The following is a 26,470-nucleotide window of genomic DNA, read 5'->3' on the forward strand; positions in this document are numbered from 1 at the left end:
GCTGCACACTAAATGGTAAACCTAGCTTTCTGGTGAACACATAGGAATGTGTATTGATTGAATTGCTTTGTTTGCTCTGCTTTGATAAAAGAAAGTGTAGGGCCCTCCCTGGTGGCGCAGCGGGTTAAAGCACAGTACTAAGAAGCTAAAGCCACTTCAGCATGAGTTTGATCCTCCCCCCCGGAGCTGACCCACATGGTGCGGCAGACCTTTCCTGACCTGCCCGCTGCTCCCTGCTCTGTCTCTGGTGAAGCCTCTCACCATCCCTGCACCTCTGGCTTGAACCCCAGTTCAGTAGGTATAAATAAATAAATCTTAAAAAAAAAAAAAAAGTGTAAAGGTTACTAAGCCCCTGTTTGTCAAGAGACTGCTGGATATTACGGAAGGCACAAAGAATAGGACCTGGAGCCTGTCCACAAGGAGCTTACACCACTTCCTCGCCTACAACTGCAGAGGTGGTAGTGTTAAGGGGAAGCATGTCCTAAAGAAACTCTGCAAAGTCTTATGGACTCCACCCCCTACTCCAGCTTTCTGGACCCTGTCCCCTACTCCAATGATTGGAAACTACAACTCCCAGCAGTACCAGGGAGAGAACTGCAGGACCTCAGGGCGGAGCTAGCAGGAAGGGATTCTGGGACATTTTGGGAGGATAAATAGGGCGCTCACGCTGGCTCTGGCTCTCTCTCGCTCTGGCGCTTGCGTTCTTTTAGCCTCTTGCTGGTTCACTGGCTTGCTTGGGAAGCAGCTCTCTGGACTACAGCTCTCCAGACCGCGTGTCTTGGTGTTTTCAGTCAGCCTAGCTGTAAGGTATTGCAATTACTTTGTTTTTGTATCCCACTCTCTTTCCATGTGTTGTTTCCTATTCTTTCCCCTTCTGTAAATAAACCCGCTATTGACCCTTTTGTGTGTACCTGCAGTTGTGAGTGCGGGTGAGGCCCCACAGACAGGCGGCCCAGTCCACTCTGGGCTACCTTGTAACACTAGGGTATCATGGGTACAAGTCAAAAGTGACTAGCGGTGCCATGTGTGGTGTGTTAAGTAGAAGGAACAAGTCTGATGGGGAAATGACTTCTCTGCACTGTCATTCATCACAACTCTTCACGTTTGCTTCAAGGAAAGAAGAGGATTTTTCTAATGGAAAAGATGTGACAAAAATGGCACAAATAATTCTTGCTTAGGGGGAGTCTTAGTTTCTCTACCATCCCCTTATCACTAGTATGTGATTGTATTCATTACACCTTCATTCTGGTTTTGTTTTACATGCATTATCACTAAAGCTAGCCTATTACACAAGGCAGACTTTCTCGAAAGGGTCTCCTACATTCTTTTTTTTTTTTTCCCCTCTACAATCTCTGGCTCAGAAGCAATGTCATTGTTCCTTGTGTGTTTCTCTAGTGGTAGAACAGGGAAACATGATTCAATAGATTCTATAAGTAATCCTTCAATGATGGAGGAAATGCCATGTGCCACCATAATGAAACCTTGAAAATCTGGGGAAAGAGAGAAGTAGTCTTGGTTTTATATTAGCTACCAGTTGCCTAGTAATATATGCAAGTCACAACTATGATCATTATTTCAAAATGTTAAATAAGAGTTGAAGGCTTGGAGGTATTTCAAATCATCGCTTCCTTCTTTGTTGAAATATTTTTTTACAATGTTTCAGGCATCGTTCCTGTTTTTGCAAGTGGAGCCAATTTCCCAAACCAGATTCATACCTTCTTTTCCTGAGGACTGTGTGTGAGGTCTCAGGACCATCTGCTTGAAAACAGACATCACTATGCAGAAATACAGGTGATGAAGGAGAAGTTATAAGAGATTGAGTTGCCTGCAGTCCAGGTACAGCCCATAAGCCTGGGGACTCTTTTAAAAATGTATTATGAAACTGGGGTACAGGCCAGAGGTGCAGGGGTGGTGAGAGGATTCACCAGAGACAGTTGGGAGCAGAACAGGCTGACTGATGAAGAACACTGCTGAGGGAAGCAACGGGTGGGCCAGGAGAGGTCTGCTGCGCCATGTGGATCACCTCCCTGGCAGGCAGGGATCGAACTCATGTGGAAGCAGCTCAGGCTTCACAGTGCTGTGCTTTAACCTGCTGCACCACCAGGAAGGGCCTAAGCTGTCATCTTAACTTACTTTATTATTTTCCCATTTAAAAAAAATATTGCTAGGACTAAGCTCTAGTTATTGAGAGCTCCAGTTAAGTTTATTTAAAAATGTCAATATGTGAGCTTTTTCTAGGAGGATTTTTTTGGCCTTTCTATGCTCAAACTCTGGACTACTTAAAAAGCACAGTACATTTCCTATTGATTGAAATTTAAATATATATTTTTATTGGAAAAGGCTGTCATCTTATACACAAAACCCCTCTCTGCAGATTATGACTTTGTACTTGACTCAGAACGACCTTATTAGCACAAATCATACTTCCTAGAATACAGTGACTTGCAAGCTAGCCATCTGCCGTAAAATTCAATTTCAAACATTTTAAGGCAAAATATAATGCTCGAATATTACTAGATTATCACAATAATTCTTTTAAAATAGAATTTAACATGTGGCCACTCAGCAATTTTTTTAGAAGGCATATATAAGGTAAAATCACTCAAAATGCAGCGTTTGGAGTGTGTCCAAAGGCGTTTGGCCAAAGGACTTTCTAAAATACTAAGGGACAGCATTAACTGCAAAAATCAGCAATCTATGGACCATCAAATCGAGGTTAAGATGTGGCTCAGTGAGGAAAGTTGACACAGAGATGTCTATAATTTTCACTCAGGTTTAAGTAAAAACTGGAAGGCCGAAGGCAAGTGAGCAATGACCAGCACCTCGCAAGTGACGCCATATCTGCGCTCCCCCCTCAAAGTGATTTTGCCAGCTCATGCTTCATGCACCAAATAATTGTCAAGCTCCTAATTTGCTGTACTCAAAAGATTCTGTGGTAATGAGACAACATCTAATGTAAGAGCAACCCCCAAAATGTATGCCAGACCTTCACTTAAAATCCAAGGAAATCTGATATGGCAGTAACCACAACAGCAACGGACTGGGTAAATGGTCCATCCCCTCTCATTCACCAGAGCAGCAGCATCTCAACTCCATCAGCGGCTTTCCAGTCCCACTGCCACCACTGCCACCACCTAATTCAAATACTTATTACTTCGTACCTTCAATACTTCAAGAGCTTTCTAAGATGTCCTTCTTCAGGCCAGTCTCTTTTGCTCAGTCGATTCATCTAGCATAGGCTGATGGTGTCGTTTGTCTACTAAAAACTGTCATTCTCCAGAGCTACAAAATAAAATTCAAACTCCTCACTGACTTTTAAGGCTACTCCTCTGCCAGTGCGTACTTTGTATTTCCCCAAACTCACACCACAGTTTACCCACTGTCATTACTCGGGTTAGCCCTGCTCTGCTTGGACATCCCTCCTGAAAAGAAAACCCAGACAGGACTTCCCCCAGGACAGCTCATCTCCCCAGCACGGCTGAATGCCATCCACGCAGCTCTGGCTCCCAGCTGCACCTGGCTTATGGTTCATCCCATAGCAACTTTTTTCTAAGAAGTCAGGGAATGGCCACCTTTCTATTCTAAACAGTACTGATCCCTGTGCCTAATAAGTAGCAGGTGTCAATAAATGTTTGTTGAATGAAGCATGTTTGGGAAATTGAATGAATATAGAAATCTTCACGAATTTAACAGAACTGTCACATTGACCCCTGACCTTCATAAAATCCTTGTAGTAAGCCACAACCAATAGTCCTGCAAGCAGTGGGGCTGCCTGCTCTTGGAGAAGGAGAAACAGAGGCACGAGCCTTATGACTTGAAGATCACAGAGGAGCCTTGTTAGAGTTGCTATTACAAAACAACATTTCCCTTGTTCATTCCACTAGCTGATACCATGTTTCATTGGAGATATTTCTATGGTTACATCTGAAGTTCACCTAAGAAAGAGACATTTGTCAGGACTGGTTCTAAAGCTTCTTTGAAAAATATAAAAGAATTTTGATACTTTATGGAATATTATTTAGCCACAAGAAAGAAAATTCCTGTCCTTCGTAACAAAATGAATGAAACCGTGGGACATTATGCTATGTGAAATAAGTCAAAGAAAAAATTCTATATGATCTCCCTTGTATGTGAAATCTACAAAATACCAAGAGCACAGAAACAGAGAAAATGGTGGTTACCAAGGACAGGAGAGTAGGAGGTAGAAGGAATGGAGAGATACTGGTCAGAGGGTACAAAGGTTCAGTGATAAGATGAATAGATTCTGGAGTGGAATGTGGAGCAGGGTGACTAGAGTCAATGCTGTACCACACACTTGAAAGCTGCTCAAAGAATAAATGTTCAGAAAAGGTAAGTATGTGACATGACAGACGTGTTAACTCTCTTTACTGTGGTAATCATTTCACAAAATATAAATGCATTAAATGATCAGGTTGGGAAGTTTAAACTTACACAAGCAATATGTCAGTCACATCTAAATAAAGCTGGAAAAATAGGTCCTGTCTCAGTGGGGTACTAGCAGAATAAAATCAGACAGATGTATAAGTTTTTCAGTTACTTGGAAGTTACGATTGAATTGCTTTTCCTGGCTAACAGAAAAAGTCAAAGTAACCAAAAAATTACAAAATTCTGGAGATTGTTTATATACAGGCTGGGAAAAGATCGAGTGGAGCCAGTGATAAGCATAAATGTGGACAGAAAATCCACTTCTGTGATAAGTATCAAATGTTTAAAACAAAAACTCACTGTTCTTGAAAAAATTAATATATTCGAAGTGCTACTTCAGCATTACTATCTTTTAGAAATAGGACAAAACTTTTACACATTGCAACAATGTGGTCTTACAACAATGCTACCTTGAAAAATGTAGTATTTGTAGAAAAACTTTAAAATGTATTGTGACACCATAGGGCTGACTACTCAAGATTGTACACATAAAAAGTTGGGTGAAGGGTTTAACATCACAGAGAAAAAGGGTTTTCTGTTTGCACTGATGGGCCCTAAAGACAAGAGAACACTACTTCTATAAAGTTAGCAAATCATGCTGTACACATAGGGAATGTCATACTTTAAGGAACTTGTCATGTTTGACACAGTTAAATATCATTATGGACTCTACTTTTTTTCCCTTATGGGTAGTCTTTATTGTAGAGACTGCCTCACTGTCCACCTGCAACACAAGGACATGAGTAGGAGCAAAAGGCTAATTTATGGGCCTCTCTGGGGGCACAAGGTGTTACGTAGCACAATGAATTTATTTGCAGCCACTGCAGCACAAGTTCGATCCCCAGCCAGGGAGCTGACCCACATGGCACAGCAGACCTCTCCTATGTTGCCTGATGCGCCCCTCAACATTATATTTCAAATGATCTGCCTGTTCTATTCCCTATTCTGTCTCTGGTGAATCCTCTCACCTCCCCCCTACTCTGGCCTGCACCCCAGCTCTTGTATACATATATACATAAAATGCATCTTTTTTAAAAAGCTAATTTCTTTTCTATTGATTTCCAGTGGGTAAATAAAAATCTGGCCTTTAACAGAAAAAAATATATACCCATTTATGATAGGAAAAATTTATGTGAAAAATATACTGGTTACCAAAGAGGAGTGAGGAGCAGCAAGTAAGGAAGGGGCTAGAACATTAGTACTGGAGCTTGTGGAGGGTGGGTGAAGTGTCTGCCTCTGTAGACAAGTACAGCTGTACTGACCAATAAATAAAAACATCTGTATGACTCATCACGGAAAGATCTTGGAAGTTTATATGATGTAACTGCTATGAAAAGTACATGTAAACTATAAGAATGTTAAGAACCTGAATATGAATCTCATCTATCACTGAAGTTATTGACTGAGTTCAATAAAATACTTTTGTCAGTTTTCATGATTGCAGAAGTAAAGGTCAATTTAAAGCATACATTTAAATGTCTGTGACCAAGTTAGAGCTGCAAAAATGGATGGATCCTCTAAGCCAAATATACTTCACCTGATAACAGATTAGACACAACACTAAATATATCATAGAAATTCATCACAAATAAAATATTAAACAATAATTTAACTTTAAAAACAACATAGTTAAGTCCAAATAGAGAAGAAAATTTAGAAAATAAAACATTGAAAAACGAATCATTTGCTGACTTTTCAGAAAACATTATCAAGAAAGACAGGAAAAAGCATCAGTTGAATTTCTAATTACATGACAGAGCAACACTGGTGAGAATTGAAGGCATATAAATAAAAACATTGAAAACCTGAGCAGGACTGCAAATCTAGATGAGATATCAACAATGTGGTCTAAGAAACTGAACATTGATTACATAATGGAGGAAATACAGGCGAAAATGAAAAATTATTTAGCTAATGAGGGCAGACAGCTACGATCCCTATGGAATACGTAACCCTAGAGGTCAACAATCAAGCAGAAGACTGAGAGAGAGCAAGATAGAGTCACCTCAGGGATACTATAGGAAGAAAGCCAATCTTTTGGGGACGAAGTGCTGTGATTAGCTGGTGCCCTATGAATAAGACCATGTTCCTAGAAGAGCTAATTGCTATTTCCAGATGCACGGAAGGACCCTGTGTCCACATTTCACAGAAACTTTATGCCGAGAGAAAGATAATATTTGTAATGACTTCACAGCCACACTACATGAAGAGAATTCTTTAATGATAAAGTAGGATGGGCTAGATAGCTCCATACAACGTAAGAGTTTCTTCTAAAGAGGAGACGGTTTTCTAACTTCAGCTTTCCATATCTCCCACACTAAGCAGGCTTCCTACAGCAAAAGATCAATGTTAATGCTATCCAGCTGGGTTTCAGGAACACACCCCTGGCTATATCACAAGTCCTGCCTACCAAGTGGCCAACTGCAATCTTGGCAGTATGGAGGACAGAGAAATGATTGTGAGCTATGTGCCCATAAAACATCTTAAATGAGATGGATTAGAGTTTGAGTTATCTTGTGAAAAAATATTTCACCCACACTAAGAACTGCTACGGCAACCTTACAGCCAATCTGGGGCAGGTATTTCCCTAATTGGTCAGGGCAATGTACTAGTGAGTATATAATATAATCCGACATGAAAGAGTTTCATGCAGTAAAGATATACATGTTCCACCCCCCAGTTATAATCTCAAATTCGGGGGAGAAAGCTGGACCAGGGACCAGGGTGGATAGACAGCTCAGCATTCTGATTCTCAGCAAGTAAGCAAAACTGAAGATCATTAAGTGCAGTAACTTTGTGTGAAAATAAAAAGCACCTCGCCTCTCTCCCTCCTCAAAATGAACAGTGCAAGTGGTTGTCAAAAATTCAATATGAAACTTAAAGTCTTAATCTAAATGCTTTATCCTCAAACTGAAAACAAGGGAGGTTTTTAGGGCAGGAGTGTTGGTCCTTGCCTATGTGGAGAGCACAAAAAGTAAAGGAAGACACAAAAATTGGTTGGCCGTGCACCCCGATGTCAAGTGAGACAGACTAATCATGCCACAGGCCAGAGGAGTCTGATCTAGTGAAATTATAGGTCCAGTGGCCTTTTCCCCATTCCTTGTATGTGGGGGAAAGACCATGACTACAGAAACAGCGGGGCCCTCAGGCTCTTCGGCAAACTTCTTAGCTGACCTTGGAGAAAGGATTCCTCCTCACTGGCTCTCCAGGTTACATCTGTAAATGGCAAGAATTCCAACTGAATGATCTCCCCTCTAGTGCCACAATTCTTAAAGTACTAGGTCTGTAAGAGCTGTCATTTACATGTGCTTTCCCTAACTATTTAATGACCTGATTTATGCAGTTGGTTGGGGGTCAATTCCAGAATCTGCCATTGTGTGGGATTTAGAATTGACTCATTTTCATAACCAAAACCCTTTTTTTTTTTCAGGAAAAAAAAAAAGCAAACCCCCCCCAAAAAAAAAGAAAAAAAAAAAACAAGAAAACAAACCAATACCCACACTGCATTTTGAGCATCAAAGGAGAGGAGATGCCTGGGTAAGGTTAAAAGTGTGAAACTTCTAAAATATGACTTTGAAATAATTTCAGGCTTATAGAAAAATTGCAAGGAAGAGTAGCGTCCCTGCATAGCCTTTATTCAGATTTCTGTAACGTCAACATCTTACATACCAAACGTAGCACCATTATCAGAGCCAGGGAATGAGCTTTTGTACACCACCACTAACTAAAGTGGAGACCTTATTTCATTTTCACCAATTTCCCCCCAAAATATTTTTCCTGTTCTAAACTCTAGTACAGGCTCCCACGTTGCATTAATTTGCCGTGTCTCCTCCACTTGGTGACAGTTTCTCAGTTTTTTATTCTATTTCATATCCTTGACATTTTGGCCATTGGGAGCGCCTGCAGCTGGGCTTCTCTGGTCTCTGGTCAAGCCCTGCTCTTTTCCAAGAACTTCCTTTCTGGCACCACAAGACATTACAGGTTTGCCTCTATATTTTTTTTTCCTATATTTTCTTTGCTTCAGTCTAGAGTCAGGCATTATTTTGAAGAATGCTGGTTCCTTTTACTGAGAAAGTTTTTAGAAATAAGATTTGGTGCTAGGAGAGCTCACCACTATCAGAATGTCGCTGCTTTCAGGCCTCCAAAAACACAACCAGGAAATATAAGCAAGGACTCCTCCTAACCATGTGTGCATGCGTGCACACACACACACACACACACACACACACACACCTATGTTTATTTCTGTACCTGTCTATATTCACACATATTAAAACACAGGTGAGATCATGCCAATGTCTCTATACTAACCTGTATCACAGGATTCATCTGAGTTTTCCACTTTTCTTTGTTTCTAACTTTTCTCCAATGGTGAAAAACCTGGTTGCCTTTATCACTTCTGTATTCACTTATTTTTTAACAGTAGTATGAGAATATAGTACTAACATATGCCCATGAGACAGCTATACTAATAAGAGCCCAGTATCTGTGTAATTCTGTTTATCTTGGATATAAATACAGCACCTCCAATTTTCTTTTGATTAATGTCAGCATGGAACATCTTTTCACCTCCTTCTACTTTAACTATTAAATAAAAAGAGAGGCTAAGGAAGAGTATGCTACCAGTTGTGTTTAAAAAAAAAAGAGAGAATAGACATGTACATACTTGCGTGCATAGACCTAAAATACCTATGGGGAAGAGGAACTAAACATAATGGCTGGGAGGTTAACTGGCTGACTGGAGAAAAGAGAAGACAGGGAAACCTCAGCACACACCCTTTTAGGAGTCATTTTGTAACTTCATATACATAAAGTTTACCCTTTTAAAAACTACGTCAATGGTTTTTAGTATATTCACGGAATTATGCAGGCATTGCCACTACATAAGTCCAGAACATTTCCATTGCCTCAGAAAGGAAGCCTTGTACCCATTATGTACAGAGCTAACACCACAGGAAACTCAGTGAAGGTTAGGCATGGGTTCCTGGTACTACTCTCAACTTTTCTGCAATGATTTCAAATGATTTCAAAATAAAAAGTTTATTCAAGGGTCTCCCTGTGACCTAGGGATTAAGTCTCAGCACTACCACCATTATGGCCTGAGTCCAATCCCCAGCCCCGGAGGTGAGGTGACCCACATGGCGCAGCAGACCTCTCCTGACCCGCCCACTGCTCCCCTCAGCAGTGTACTTCATTAATATTCCTGTTCTGCTCCCCACTCTGTCTCTGGTGAATCCTCTCACTGACCCTGCACCTCTGACCTGTACTCTGGTTCTTCCACACATATAAAAAGTTTATCTAAAAGTGAAGTAGAGCTGTCAATATGTATTTCTTCAGGTATAGTTGTAATTCATTTTTAAAAAGAAGTATTTTGTTTATTTATACCAATGTCACATTGGATTATGTTATTGTTGGTATGTTTGAAATAAAGGATCCTACCATCCTCAGGTATTGCCACCACAGTGTACACTCAACCACCCACAACCCCCCAACATAGCACTGACTTTTATTGGTCTTTCTTCAGTTTAGTGTCAGAGAAGATATAGACTCTTAGGAAAAACGTTATTTTCTTAGAGTTATTTTCTTAGAGTCTCAGGATGACAGATGTTGCCTATGTACCTTTGGAGCACAGGCAGGCTTCTCTGATAGAGGTCATAAATGGTTCTAATTGGTGCATAATCCAGCAACCCTTGGGATTATGTTGCTAGGAGTCTTCTGCTCCTGCTAAGATTTCCCTCAGCAAATAAAGATGAGGTAAATAGTAAAAAAATAATCAGTTTAAACTATTGAAACCTGCTGGGACTGACAATACTAGTATGGGACAGCAGGTAACTCAGGACTGTTTGACCCATAAGGATGGATTCACATCCACAAAATTCTCTACAAAAGGGTTCACTTGTCAAAATACCACACTTGTGATGTCTAAAATTGAGTGTAAGTCTCTTGCCAAATTCCATCTTTTAGGAAAGGATGTGTATTGATATGACTGTCCTCTGGCTAAGACTGCTGCTAAGCTCTCTACCAGGAAATTTTTGCTACAAAAAATTGGTGAGTAGGGTGTGCAGATGGAATGGGTGTTCATCTGTCATAATGAAAAATGACAGTGCTTATATCCTTCTTGGGTAAAAGGTGACTTGACATCACATAGTTGCAGGTATGGAGGGGAAGGTTCGAGGTATCATGACATTTTTTGAAGCAAAGTACATGAAGATAACAATCTTGGTTTCTGAAACAGTCACAAAAATTCTCAGTTGGTATTTTTAATGACAACTCTTTTGTCAAACCTAAGGGACATTTATTGAAAATACCAACCTAGATCAATGGTAAACTATAATATTAAGAAACAGGCACAGAATGGATTAAGCAATGCTTTGGAGAGAGAATTTGAAATCAACCGTGCCAAACAAACAATTGAGTAAAAAAAAAAGAAAGAAAGAAAGAAAAAGATAAAACAGCTGCGTATTCATATGACAAGAGGAGGAAATCAATCTATGGGCTGTACCGTCTACATCTCTAGCTGATGAGGGAACAACCTTCATCACTGAACACTCAATGTGCATAAAGTGATGGGTACAGCACTTCAGCACAATGCAGAATTAGTCATCAAGCCTGTCCTCCTTATTTTCATAGCATTCCCTTGAGTGAGTGTGGAATATTGTATCTATTGTACCTATTATGAAGGCAAAGAACCATCATCATCTGGTAGAGTACCCAGTGTTAATGGAATCCGTACAAAAATAAAAACAAAGGCAGCAGCCCAAAATTCGTGAAATGATGGCTTCAGTTATTTAAGCACTTATGAGAGAAGGAACAGCACACAGATGCATTTCAAAGGTGTTCAATCATACAAAATTAAGGGGAGCAGCAAATGTTGCAATAACCATCGAGGTGTGTTATTTATGTATTACAGATATAATAGTATGGTCTACATATGTTAATCACCCTCAACTTAATAAATCGCTTTCATGCATATCATGGAAAAGGAATAATAAGAGAACTACAAAGCATTGGTGTATACATGGATCTATGATGAATGTGCTGTCCAAATGACAAATTAATTATTTGAAAGGCCTTGCATACTTGAAATATTATGGCTTTCAATAAAATTTGAGTGCAAGGTTTATGCAAATCATCTGTATCCTGTGTGACTGGACATCAAGATATTAATATACTTTAAAAATTATTTTAAAAACACTGGGTGCAGTGAGTAGTCTGTGTATTTAAATAATTAAGTGGTTTATTAATATTCATTGGCCATTATCTATGTACCCTTGAATTATACATTTTCGAAGGTTTGAAGTGGTAGTGCAATATGTATTTTGTTAACAAATATTAGTTGATAGGAAGAAAATATTTAATTCACTTTCCCCCATCAGTGTATATTTATTAATTTTTATTGAAGTAATATTACATTTTAATATTGTATGCATTTCAAGTGTACTTCCATAGTGATGCATTTGTTTTTTGCTTTATGTTATGCCATTGGAACCTCTGTAGTAATTGTAGAAGTCAGGTAGAGAATATTATCCATCTATGAGTGAAGAAGCTTTGTCAGATTAAGTTGTGAAGGTCAGATATACAGTGGTGGATTGGGCTGCACCCTCAACCCTCGTGAAATAACATGTAAAATTCTTAGTACAATGCTTGATCCTCTAGATGACCTAATGAAAGGCATCTTATTTTTCCCAATTTTCCCAGTACCCTTTTCTGCTTTAAGTCACTGCCCAAGTACTATAGCAGTAGATTTAAATAATATACAAAATAACTGTAGGTGAAATTTGAGAAAAATGAAAGAAGAAAGCAGAATAAGCCCTTTAGTCATAACATCTGCTGCGATAAGAACAATTCAAACATTGTCAGTGGTAGAAATTACCTTTATCTCTATGATTACAACTTTCCATTCTTGAACTGGAATGATATGTAACAAAAACTATTAACTATGCCATAAGTAAAAGTAACTACATAAGTAGTATACCACTTGATAAACTTTCAGGAGAAATGAAGGATAGAGCTCCATTAGTACAGCCATAAGTGAACTTCTAATTAGTAAAATTGCTCATGAAGAAGATAAAACAGTATCAAGGAATTGAAAAGGTTCTTATGACATTTAATTCATTTTGATATATTTAGAAAACTCCAATGCATCATAGCAAATCCTATTAATTAAACAAGGACTCTACTACCACTTTTTACTTCTATGCTTTAATTTGTTCATTTCTATCCTTAATTTAGGTATGGCTATGAGCAACACATAAGCACGGAGATATTTTCTTGATCTGCAATCATAGATGTTTTATTGTACAAGCAGAATGTGCTCTCATTATTTTGTTTATAGCCTTGAAATATATTAATGACCTTTGAAATATATAGAATATATTCAAAACCCCCCAACTGTTCAGATAGAAAATTAAGTGATGCTAGTTGATAGCAGTGTATTTAAGTTAAAGGTTCAAAATAGACTCCAGCTAAGAAACTTCAAAATGCTATCATTTTCCTCCTGGGTGGTGAGATTTTTCACCTTATAACCTTACACTCTCTGTCTGAAATTATTTATCCTCCAAAAGGTGACTGGTCCCTGCCAAGTGTTATTTCAATAACATAAAGAAGAAGTTATAACTCAATAGTTATAATTCAACAACGTGTTCTAGGCTGTATGAGGATTAATTATGACCACCATAATCAAAATCTAAATCACATACAAAGAAGTAAGACTAAAAAAGGCTGTAATCTCTCACGCCTACAAAATTCCTTGAATTTCTTTCTTTAGGTTTATCTGTCTTGATCAGTAGGTTTCGATAGAGTGAACTTTAGTCTGGCTTAGTTCTACAAATGCCCAGTCTTTATCCTGTTTCAAGAGGCAAAAAAAAAGTCACCACTTTAATACTATTAAGTTTGCTCATTTCAAAGCACACCACATTTTTCAAAAACATAGAAATTAACAAGTTTAAATTTAATATTATATGCATTTAGGTAAGACTCACCTTTAAAGAATCAAAACAAGCCACCACACGACCATTTTCCACATGGCACTCTCTGGGCGGATGGGCAAACTTGCAATCTGCATCTGCTCGAGAGCACGTTCCTCTCTGATATTCTCTACAGACTTCTAACGTCAGCCACTTGGTATCACGAACCAGGGTAACATTGACAGCCGTCATATTGAAAGTAAAATGAAAATCAAGTGCACCCTCTTTAGGACAATATTACTGCTGTTTTTAAAAGATTAAAACTGAATTCAGGCTAAATGTGAAGAGATAATAGGTTGCCTTGGTGAAATGTTTCTTTGTTAGCACTTAGGTTTTCATTAATGTTAAATTCTGTCTAGTCAAACAAGAAGCCAATCAAAAAATAAAAATTATATCAGAGCAACTAAAAATCAAATTAGAGACCAAGTCCTAAGAAGGCAACTGTAAAGGTTAAGATATTGAGTGTTTTATTTTGTTCCGCTGCTGAAATTACTTCAAATAACTGGCAGACTTTCAAAAGGATTCTGGGCTCTCCAGTTGATGTTTTCAATTATTCTTGCAAAAAGCATATGCCGCTGGCTGCCCTTCAATTTGTGCAATGGTCTCAGATCAAGAGGAGAAAGGTTTTTCTCCCTATGTCTTACGTTTAAAGGTTAAGATTGGTAAGGATGTAATATCTGTATTTTTTAATTTTTTTTTTGGCTGAAAAATCAGGAGGGAAAATGACTTAAAATGGAGAATCAAAGAAAAAAAAAAGAATGGACAAGTTGCTAAAAGTGAACTACAAGCACATGGATTTGGGGTGGGGGTAGAAAAGGGGCTTATAGAGACAGCTCTAGAGTGGAATCCAAGCAGCAGAGTTTTCAGAAAAGGCACTTTTCAGAAACCTGCAAGAAAAAAAAAATAAAATTAGCTAAAAGTATACAATGCTTCCGCTTTCACCTAGCTCTGGAAAAGAAGTAACCATATCCTATTTAAAATGGGAAGCATCTAGATACTGACAGCACCATGCACAGTCAGTCACTGCCACTAAGAAGGGCATTTCTCAGGGCAGAAGTGTGGTAGTGAAAGGAAGCAACCACTGGGAGTTGCTATTGCAATACTAGGTGGGCAACAATCCAGTTATCAAAAATAATTGTTTCATTTTTATCCTTTTGGGGCAGAAGTCCATTTTGGGGTCTACTGCTCTGAAACTGGAGTCTGATGTGATAGCCTTTTATGTAGCCATGATCCACTAGCTCCTCCAGTTTTTAGAAGTTCCCAAAGACCCATCTTTAAAGTGGCTTTACTAGGGTCTGGGTGACGGCTTGGTTATCTGCTCTCAAGCTCTAGCAAACGGGAATTACTAAGAAAACTAAGTTGCTCTATGAGGTAACTGTGTATGTATTTGAAATGTAATTGCTGATAATCACATAAAATAGTCAGGACACTAATTATCTGGAGACTCATTGCACATGAAGTACAGTGGAGGATGGTAATGTAAAAAGCGCTTCAGATTGAAAAAAAAATCCTTTGAAAAGATGCAGCGTTTTTTCAGTGTATATTGTTGTTAGTCTGTACAAAGGGATATCAGAGCAACTGAGAAGGAGGTTGCAGCAAATACAAATAAGTAAGACAGAAAGAACAGTTCAGTCACTTACTAAACAAGGTGCAGATTCCAGGTCTGCAGTTTAAATTGGTGTCAACTAACAATTTCTACCAACTCAGCTGAGACATTAAATGAAAGATTAATTTACTGGTATTATGCTATAAACATGTACTGAAAGAACAGCATTTTTTTCTAAAGCAAAAGTAAGCTTACATACAGACTTCTCAACCAATTGTTAACTTCATCAAAGAAGAATTAAAGTTCCTGAAAACATTTCATATTCTTTTTAAAACAATATCTTCAATAACTTTACAAAGCCAAATTTTCTGTTGGTCTGTTCCAGAGGAAACAGGAAGTCACCTAATATTTCAAATACTATTGGGAAATTAAGTACCTAGAAGAATCACAAGAGTTCATATATTCAATAGCCAAACATGTTTTTCTGAGTCAGTCTTCATAGAAAGCTTTCTAAGATGCATTATATATTCCTTTGTGATCTTAGAAAATACTGGACATAATCTGAAGACTTAGGGTCACAAATATCCCAGCAAGTTAACTATAGCAATAGTTTTCTTCCTTCAGTGGCATACTGTTAATTGTCACTTTTACTGTCACTTTTCTGCCTGACACAGTATATGTGGATGCACAAGAATAGTGGATTTTTCAGCCCCTTTCTGGAAAACATAACAGCCAACCATGAATGTGGAATAACAGTCAGCTTCTCACCGAATGAAAGACTCTAAGTGGCAAATTGTAGGGTTTTGATGCAGAAGTTCTATGGCTGCTTTTATAGCTTTCAGGGCACATTTGTAGTATGTCTATGCAGCATGATATCTTAGAGGTTAAGGTTGTCAAGTAAATGACTTCTAAAAATATTTAATATATTTTGTTAATTAAATAGTCCAATGTGGTACATGAAAAGAAAAAAAGTTTACCATCATGTATCATCAGGGAAATTTAAATCCAAACTGCATTGAGATGCAATCTTACACTTGTGAGAACGGCCCATATCAAAAAGACCAGAAACAGCAGTGCTGACAAGGGTGTGGAGAAAATGGAGCCCTAGTACACTGTTGGTGGAATGCAGGCTACTCCATTCACTGTGGAAAGTTGGGGTGGAGGGTTCTGAAAAGACTAAAAATGCATCTGCCATACAATCCAGCAATTCCACACCTCGGTAACTACCCAAAGAACACAAAAACACTAATTTGAAAGGAAACTTGCACCCCTATGTTCGTTGCAGTAGTATTTACAGTAGCCAAGATATGGAAACAATCTAAGTCCCAAAAATAGATGAGTGGTTGGAGAAGAACTGGTATATATACTCAATGGAATACTACCCAGCAATCTAAAAAGAATATTAACTCATGCCCTTTGAGGTAACATGAGTGGAGCTGGAAGGGATTATGCTAAGTGAATTAAGTAAGAAGGAGAAAGATACAGTGTGGTGTCACGTATATGTGGACTATAGGGAAAGCAAGCAAAGGGTCATGGACAAACATTTAAACCAACTCTTAAAGGTTGACCATAGATCTGAGGCATCCAGAGCGGGAGGAAGAGGAAAGGGGTAAGAACAGGAAGGGGGAAAAGCCCAGTGGACTTTGGTGGAGGACTCTGGGTGATTTGGTGGTTAGGGCTATGGTGACTGCACCTATACTGTGTAAACACTAACCAGGATATAAAATAATGACATTTCCATTAAAAAAAAAAAGCCTGCTGGGGGAAACATTAATCAAAACCAGAGCGCTGTACCTCTTCACACCCATCATGACAGCTATCACAGAAAGAACAATTGGAGAAAGCACAACTGTCATACATTGTTGGTGGGGATGGAAAACAGTACAGAAGCTGTGGAAGCAGTTTGACAGTTTCTCAAAATGTTAAACAGTTGCCACATGACCTAACACTTTTAGGTCCAGTTCTGTCCCCAAAAGAGCTGAAAGCAGGGTCTCCCCGAGATAGGTGTCCATTCAGAGTCATGGCAGCACTCTTCATGTTAGACGAGCGGTGGAAACAACTGAAGTGGACATCAGCACTTGGGCAAAATCACAATTCCAGGCAGCCACCAAATGGAATTTATTCCACCTTTTAAAGGAATGAAGTACTGCAAGTTCTGATCTGAAACCTTCAGGAGTGGAGGGGAAAGGTCAAAACAGGAGGGTAGACCGCAAGGGACTATGCTGATAGTGCACGGAGGATGTGGTGGTGGGAGATTTATGGGGACTACCCCTGACAGCAGAAATCAAACAGTGTATCAAAATGAGCAACAATGTAAGAAAATGAAAAGTTCCGTCAAAAAAAGAGAAATGAAGCAATGATCCACCTACCACATGATGAACCCCAAAAGGCCAGCTCAGTGGAAGAGGCTAGTTGCAAAAGGTCATATATTGTATTATTCTATTTACATAAAATATATAATCGGCAGACCTATAAAGTCAGCAATTAAATCAGTGGTATTGAGGGCGTGGGGGAGGAGAGAAAGTGGAGTAACTGCTTAATAGATACAGGGTTTCTTTGGGGAATGAGAAAAAATATTCCCGTTTTATATGCTGATGATAGTTGTATACTTTTTTGATTGTAGTACAACCCACTCCCTACACTATGTATTTATTACTATGTATTTATGTACTTTAGGTGAATTGTTTAGTATGTAAATTCTATATCAATTAAGTCATTACATATTTTTTTTAAAGCCTAAAGATTGATGGAATTGACTACCCGGGCTGACCTTTCTATTAGATTCTCCACAGGCGCACATTCTTCTAACCAGCATCATTAAGTTGAATTTCATGAGTAAATTTGTCTCCATATTGTAACTTTGTGTATTATGGAAATAATTAACAAATAGTATGCTCTACAAGTTATATTTAAAGATATATTCAAATTCAATTCTACAAATAAATTGTGTAGGCTGCCTGAACATATCTGAGAGAAAATTAACATACATACATACATACACACACACACAATGATTTTCTCAGAACAGAAACAATGAAGACATATAAAAAGATTGTTCTATAGTGCTCCATCAAATATAAAAACAGACCAAAATAATATATTTGAATTTAGAACTTTCACAACAAAAACATGCAAACATTAATTGGACATAACCATGTATTAAATCCAGAGTGGGAGAAGAAATTTCCTTTTATAAATTTCGCCCATAACCTCTGGTGGGACCCTGGCCAATTCCTCAAAGACAGTTCTAGCCAGCACATGTCCTCCTTTAGACTGGAACTGTTTCAGGGGCTGGCTCAGGAGAACTTGGTACAACTCAAAGGGGGACAGAGAGAGGATGGAGAGATGTTCCCTTGCGTATCTCTGCTTATTTGACTGTGATAAAACTAGAGCGGGGGTACACTGATCCCTGTATGTTTAAGATCGACTTTGTTTTGGTGACAATACAGCTTTACATTTTGCATCCTCAGACTTGAGTGATATGAATGTAAGTTTCCTATTATGACTTCTAGTCCTCCAATGCAGGGCATGAAAAGTAGCATTTCCTAGCACATTTGTAATTGCGGTTCACACATGCTTTTATTTCATTGATCTCCGGAGTGCTAAAAATACTCAAAAGCATGAATAATAACCCAAAAATACCATTGAAATGAATGAAGCTCATGGTGGTTAAATTAATTCTTTGAAGTTGTAAAGTCATAAGTGGTACAGCGATGACTTGAGGTAAAACCCTCTGACTCTAAGTCTCATGCTTAGATTATGGAAGGGGAAAAGAGTTAAGATTTTTTTTTTCCCTCTCGTCTCTCTTTGGAATCTTGAACAAGGAAAGCCAGGCATTGTTTATGCAGTGCTTATGATTCCTTCTCAAAATTTTGTCCCAGTCTGTTGTATCCTCATCTTCACAATATTCCTGAATTGTGTTGGACCAACATTTACCCAGTGTCTATTTGGTATCAGGTACTGTTAAAGATGCTGGTCAAGACTGCTAAGGTCCCTGCTGTAGTGAAACTTCATAAAGAAGAGAGAAGTGAAACGATTCTGGGGGGTCCATGAAGGGCTGAAAGCAAACTGTAAGTATTCTGAATTCAACAGAGGCTCTAACTAGCCATAAGTGGATACATCAAGCAGTATGACTTCAGAACACTCAAAATCAAATGCTATTGCATACATATGAGTCACTGTGAAGAAAACCTTGGAATTACACCATGTCTTAACACTCTTTGGATTCCTCTTGGAATAGGTACTATTGTCCCCATTGTGTACATGGGGATACAGGCATGTTAAAACCTGGAATTCTTGACATATAGAACATTCAATTTTCAAAAGGAATGTTCTATTCCTGCTCCTTGATAGTAACAATACCTTATCCTGGTTTAGACTAAAAATATGTGATACACAAATGATTGATGTCAATATTTTTTGGACTGCAGGTTAATCTTTGGAATGCTTTTACCCAACATCTAGTATGATGAAACTGAACTGGGAGTGGGGGGGGGTGTGGAAGAAATTTCACTTTGAGCCATGGGAAGACACATTCCCTAAGTATTTCTCACTGGAAATAAGAATTGGTTTTGACTTTTTTTTTTTAAAGATTTATTTATTTGTGCATACAGAACTGGGGTACAGGCCAGAGGCTCAGGGGCGGCGAAAGGCTTCACCAGAGACAGAGTGGGGAGCAGAACAGGCAGATCTATGAAGTACACTGCTGACGGGAGCAGTGGGCGGGTCAGGAGAGGTCTGCAGCGCCATGTGGTCAGCTCAGGGGCAGGCGGGAATCGAACTCATGCAGAAATGGCTTTAGCTTCTCACTATTGTGCTTTAACCCACTGCGCCACCAGGGAGGGCCTGGTTTTGACTTTTAATTGATGCTTATCTATAAGAATTGTAGATAAGACACAACACAAGGGAAATATAACTATTTTACTTTAAAATTACAAACACATTGGATTCATTAGTAATTGCACACTTTTAAAAAATAATATGTATATTTTAAGGATACCTGGCTTTTCTCATGAAAGTTTGCATCACAGTAAATCAAAAGCATGAAATATTTTCTACTGATGCAATTGAAATAGTAACTTGTTCTAGAGTTGTCTGCAAGCTACTTTTGCCCCACTTTCCTTCTACTTTCCTGGTCCCCTGCTTTCTTTTGCCTTCCCACCACAAGGCAGCACATAACAGAAACACTGCCAATGCCTGACCCAGATGATCAGAAAGATACAATTTGGCATCTGACACAGTATCTTAAGAGGCATTTCTTGAAATACATTTATTAATCTCCTGAATAAACAATGAAAACAATGTTTTTGTTCTTCCATTTTATGCTTTCCTTACATTTCTATGACCTCTGAATTTCTCATGGTCATTTATTTTGGCTCCACAAATATATGACACACCTGCCACATGCAGCTTGAATTGGCAGGTTGACAAGGTTTAAAAGCTTTCAAGTTTTCAAATTGTATTATGCACATGTGTTTTGGTAAGTGGTCCACCAAGAGATGTTTTTCAGGCACAGGAGAGATACTGAGCATTGCAAATAGAAGCCATGATTTCCATAAAAAAAAAAAGCTGTAAAAGTAATATTTTGCCAATGTGTAGACCTTCTTCACTATTTTATTATTATTATTAATTTGGGGTGGGGGGCTGAGGTTAGAGTTGTGGAGATTGAAAGGATTCACCAGAGATGGGGTAGCAGAATGGGTGGATTTTATGGCAATCTACTGCTGAGGGGAACAGTGGGTGAGACAGGAGAGGTCTGCTGTGCCATGTGGGTCCATTCCCATGTGGGAAGCCCACACTATTATTTTTTTAAAGCTTTACTACATTTTACCCCACAATACTGCCAGGATAAAGAATTTAATGTACCTTTTACAAAAGGCAGGTAAGCCACCTTGTTTCATTTCATTGGAAGACCCACCTCAGTTCATATATATCATCATAGGAAGAAAAAAGGAGGTGCTATGATATCGCCTTAAAGCATAGCTTTAGTAACACAGGTAACCGGTTTTGTCAAAGGAGTGTATAATTTTAAGTGGTCCTTCTATTTTTAAGAACATGAAACTATGGAGAACTTGCTAATACATACTATAACTTTTAAAACAAATCCAATTTCATATAAAACTATTTAAAATCTGGATTGTAAACACAATTATTAAACATCACTGGTTAATTGAGTGGTTATGTGGATGAAGCAGATGTTCCAGTGCTATCAAAATATTTTCATTTACCATTTTCTTTAAGGATTTAAACTTAAAGAAAAGAGAAGCTTAACATATTTGGCAATTCAAGTCCCATAGTGGCCAAGATTGTAAGATGAATAATATGCAAAATGAGTAACAACATGGAAATCATTAAATATATGCTGACTCATTTTGCTGAAGATTGATGGAAGAAATATTTAATGGGCCTCTATGATACATTTACTGATTTAGGTGCTGGGGATACAAGGGTGTATAGGATAAAACCCTACCTTGAGAATCAGGCCATAGATGAGGGTATAGAGTGGAATAAAGAAAGAAACATATAGACTGTTCATTTTATTCACTTAAGAAATATTTACTAGTATTCTCTAAAATTCAAGCAAAAGAGGGCTTTAAAATAGTCATTTGGTAAAATATCAATTACTCAGTAAACAGTTACTGTACACAAACTATATGCACACTATAGAGTTGTGTGATATGTTCATGGGAAATCTTGAGCTGGAGAAGGGAAAAACATATTATGATAAAAAAAAAAAGAAGCATCAGTGTAGAAAATTAAGAGAAAAATTCAGTAATACTAACAAAAGAATGAGATGAGAATCCAGAGAAGAGATTGCCACTTTGGCTTGGTACAGTTAAAAGAGTTTTCAAAGAGGAGAAAATATAGCTGGGCCCTAATGAACGATGTTTATTCTGAGGAAGAAAAGTAACATATGGTAGCTCTAAGGGCCTTGAAAGTGACTCTGAGACTATATACTTGTTATAGAAATTGGAGCCTCTCTCAAAGATTGTAAGGACAGCAGAAATTTAGCTATCTTAATGTAACATATTAACAGAGATCTGCCCTTGGAAAATTGTTTATTTTTTAAGGAGTCCACAATACACAATCAGAGCAAAGTTTATGAGACCAACATATTCTGGAAGAACAAAAGATGCAAGGGAATTGGATGAGGGTCATACTGTTCCTCTCCAGCTTGTAGACTCTCTGAGGCCAGCACAAGCAGTGACTCAAGTCAGGCCAGCAAGAAGAATGGATAGAGAAACAGACCGGAAAAAAGTCAATTTCTTATCTACCTTTTGCTAAGCTACCCATTTATTAATGACCCCAGTCGTTAAGGATATATAATTGTATACTTGTTTTTCTGAATTGAATTAGATATTTTTCAATCTTAATCTCTATAATGGAAATTCCTTTAAGAAATGTGGTTGGAATGTCAAAAAGAACTTTTTCCAGTTATTTTGTGGGAGAACAAGCTCATGCCAGAAATTTAATTTAGACAGTGATGTTTTCACTTTACTGGCATCCTGTACATTCCTGCTTAAGGGCCTTAACCAGTATGTCAGTAGTCTGAACGTGCTCATGCTCTTCCCAAAGTGCATACTGAATTGAATTCAATTGAATTTTGCAGGCCAATTTATTCAGTGATAATTGATTTGATTGAATATTCACTGTTTACCAACACAAGTACACACAAAATGCAGAATAAACAAAAAGTGTTTATCCTTTTCTTAAAAACAGCCTAAATAATTCTGTAGGTAAACTTGTCATTCACGTAAGAAAACGCATTTGTGAGAGACTTAACTGTATTAAGGGACTCATCACTGTCTGCTAATGTGGTGGGGGCACCCTCACTGAATTCATCACTAGCATTGCAGTCCATAAATTCTTTATTGAGAGCACTTGTAAAATTAGTGAAAGGATAGAGAAAAGGTTTGTGGCTGAAAACACTGGAGGAGTCTGGATATACACTGATTTCAAGGACCATGAAGTCCAATACATGGATGCCAAAGCTTCTAATAAACCTGAAGGGAGTTTTCTGGGCAACTGAACTTTCCAGGAAAATGTACACAAGAGCTCTACCTTTTGTAACAGAAGATGCTTACACTGGAGGCATTACTGCACATTCATATCACACCTATGATAACCATACCTATCAATAAACTTACTGCCTACAGTGAACTGGGAAGGAGACTGCATTGGTAGAGTTAAGAATAAAGACTTGGAAGCACTGAAAGAACTGAAATCTTAAGTTTTACATTTCCCAATCTTCTCACAGGTCTGAGAGTACCCTTCCTTCAAGGCGTGTAAAATAGGAGTTGTATTTTTCTTGACAGTTTAGAATGATTTATGCTTTATTAGAAATTATGGGCTTTTCTTTAAAGTTAAGAGGAAAGGTAAAATATGTTAGTGTTTTAACATCTTTTAATTGAATTTTGAACAACTAGGAAATGCCCTTGGTAACACTAGAGAAGTCATTATAATGTCATCTTCCTAGCCCAGATAGAATAATTCTCTTTATCTCTCAAGGTCAATGTCAACAAATCTTAAAGAAAAGCTTTACCAAAAAACCCAAATTAGAGGGAAGCTGGAAAGAAGATTTGAGAATGGAAAGCAACACATTTACCCTGAAATGTAATACTCATCTTTATTAAGAACCATTCTGTGAACTCTATCAATTTCAATTCTGGCTTGCCTCAATAAAGGAAGAAATAACTTACACACCTACTTCTGTATGGTGTGCAATTTAAATCCAGATTCCAGATTTTACAACTGAGGGCATGGAGAATCAAGTGCACATAAAATATGAAATTACCCCAAATCACTATAATGAGTTCCCAACAAAATTATCAGTGCTCATGGGAACAAAGTAACCTATGGGTTACTTTGATTTTGAATGGAGACCCAGAAATGTTCATCTACATAACATGCCTGGAACTGTTACCATACACATGAAGAACTCATGATCCAATTTCATCAAAGCTGTTACCTTGGCAATCTGTGATCATGATGGGTAGGCAGGTTCTCAAAAGTTTTGCCCAATTACACAGCTTGATTTAATTTCTTTCATTGACAAAGCATATCCATGCTAAAACTAAATTCCCGTACAGGGGCATTTCATACGACTTGAACCAGAAGAATATACTCTGTAGTTGTGAATCCGTGGAGAAAGGCAGTCCCTTGTCTCTGAGATTATGAATATTCATTAGCCTCTGTAGTTCTGTGTCCTCCATTAATTTCAATGCAATCCTCTTTTAATTTTTGAGACTATCAGCTTCTTGGCACACATGATTTTGTCCCAACTACCTCTCTCCTGTAGGTTGTTGAAACTTTGAACTCTTGGAGTTTACCTTTTTAAATATAAAATTTAAATTCTTTTTACCATTCTTTGTGTGATCCTCTCTACTTTCTAAAGCCTTTAGAATCTGACTCAGCTTACTTGCTTATACTATTTGATCCTCTTGGCCAGTCTGTTGTTAGCCAAAACTGAAACAATCTGGCCATATTTCTCCTATTAACCAAATGTTTGGTTTTGGCTTCTATTTCCCAGTTTTTATCTCTAAGAGCATATGTCTCCTGTTCTCCCCTAGCTAGGATAAATAAACATACAAAATATTTCATAAAAATTGTCTATATCAGTTTTAATCAATGGAGATATGGGGATTTTACTGAGTAAAATTTCCTTCAGATGAGTTTAGAGTTTAGAAAATACCACTAAAATACAACGAGGATAAATGAGCTTTGCTTGAGTCCATTTTGTGATGTATTCTAAAGCTGATGTCTTGGTAATTAAATAATTGGTATTCTTAGATTCTAATACTAGTTAACATTTAATGGAACACTTATTCCGTGCCAGGTGTTGTAAGACATTTTATATCCATTATCTCATTAACAACCCCAATACCTATGAAGTAGATATTAAGCTGCAATGTTAACACCTAAGTCCAACCCAAAATCTGTCACAAATCTCAATTCTGTACTTATTACCAAAGAGTGGTAGTAAGTTTTTCGAAATTCAAATTTCTCAGAAGCTCGATAATAGAGTCATGGACACAAATCAAACAATTTCAGCTTCTAGTAAGTATAGCATGAAATCTCATTACTGCATCCATAGAAGCCAGAAGATCCGGAATTGCTTATAATTTTTTTAATATATCTTCTCATGAAAGTCTGGCAACTAAGTTAGAGAATATTTGACACACTGATTTTAAAATCACCCATTCAAGAGAACATGTGGTTCAGAAATCTGGCACCCAGCTGGCAGAAGAGAAATACACAAGCTTTTTTTTTTTTTATAGAAATTCTCTCTATAAAAAAGCCCCATAAATCAAAAACCAGTTGCCCAAATCAGTGAAATCCTTGAACCAAGATTTAGAAATTATGAAAAAACTATGAAGCTGTAATACTACAATTCCTCTTTCTGTTGCCAACTTGTAAGTGTGCAAATGCAAGACCCAAAGAGAACTCGAAAAAAAACAAAACAAAACAAAACATAACCACATGAGAGTTTTTAGACATATCTGAGTAAAAACATGAAAAGAAAGCAAGGGTTTGAAGATTAAACCCAAAGAAAATGCGGAAGTCAAAACAGCAAGGAAGTCTTTACACTAAGTCTGAAGCACCAATATATAAGGAAAGGAAGAAGAGACCTATGATTAAGGGTCATCTGAAAAATCAACTCAGTTTAAATAGCAAGACAAAAAAGGAGGAGTGGTAGGAGTAATGTCTTAAATATTGAGTTAGAGCATTTACATTTATGCTGAAGTAAATGTAATATCCATTAAAGTTTAAGAAATTCTCTGCTGTAATTACCACATGTTCATCAACTTAAAATCATGGGGGTATACCCTGCAAGGATGATGTGGAAATAAAGGTTAAAAAAGATTATATCACCTATATCATCAAGTACTGAATAGCTAACATAGTTACATTTCAACACATGTAACTCAACTTAACAATGAAGGAGACCAAAATGCCTCAGTTCTATTTGAAATAAAAATATAGTCCTAGAAAAGATCATAAAGGTTTTCAGAATCTTCTTCAACTCACACTGATATGATTCCTGAGCTTAAATTCCCAGGTCCAGACAGATCAATGGAATAAAACTGAGAGTCCAAAAATAAGCCCACACATAAATGGACAACTAATGTACAATAAAGGAACCAAGAGAAAGGAAGTTTCTTCAACAAATGGTGTTAGGATAACTGGACAGTCACATGCAGAAAAATGAAGTTAGACCATTATCTCACACTACACATAAAAGTTTGTGAAAATGGATAAAAGACTTAGATGTAAGGCTTAGAAGCCATAAAATACATAGAAGAAAACTACAGGCAGAATACTCAAAAAAATGGCTCCAAGGATATCCAAGGAATTGGACCCACTGCAAAGAAAGCAAAAGCAAAAATAAAAAAGTGGGAGCACATCAAACTGAAAAATTTCTGCACAATGAAACAAATTACCATTAAGTCAAAAACACACTAATGAGTGAAAGGAAATATTTGTACATCATACATCTGACAGAAGGCGAATA

At 37.7% G+C, this 26,470-nt stretch overlaps 1 protein-coding gene across 2 annotated transcripts in view; it reads right to left on the reverse strand.

Moving 5' to 3' along the window:
- MBNL3 (muscleblind-like splicing regulator 3) overlaps nt 1-13,682 on the reverse strand; it is a 53,054-nt gene extending 39,372 nt beyond the window's left edge. The window contains exon 1 of one of the 2 annotated variants that reach the window (XM_004685815.1): nt 13,428-13,682. In XM_004685815.1, the coding sequence (XP_004685872.1) occupies nt 13,428-13,604 (177 nt within the window). In that variant the 5' untranslated portion in view covers nt 13,605-13,682. The remainder of the gene's footprint in view (nt 1-13,427) is intronic. The other variant, XM_004685814.1, reaches the window with a different exon arrangement.
- Nucleotides 13,683-26,470: the final 12,788 nt, after the last annotated feature.

This window comes from Condylura cristata, unplaced genomic scaffold (genome assembly GCF_000260355.1).
Source record: "Condylura cristata isolate star-nosed mole 26May11 unplaced genomic scaffold, ConCri1.0 scaffold00019, whole genome shotgun sequence".
In the NCBI taxonomy this organism is placed as follows: domain Eukaryota; kingdom Metazoa; phylum Chordata; class Mammalia; order Eulipotyphla; family Talpidae; genus Condylura; species Condylura cristata.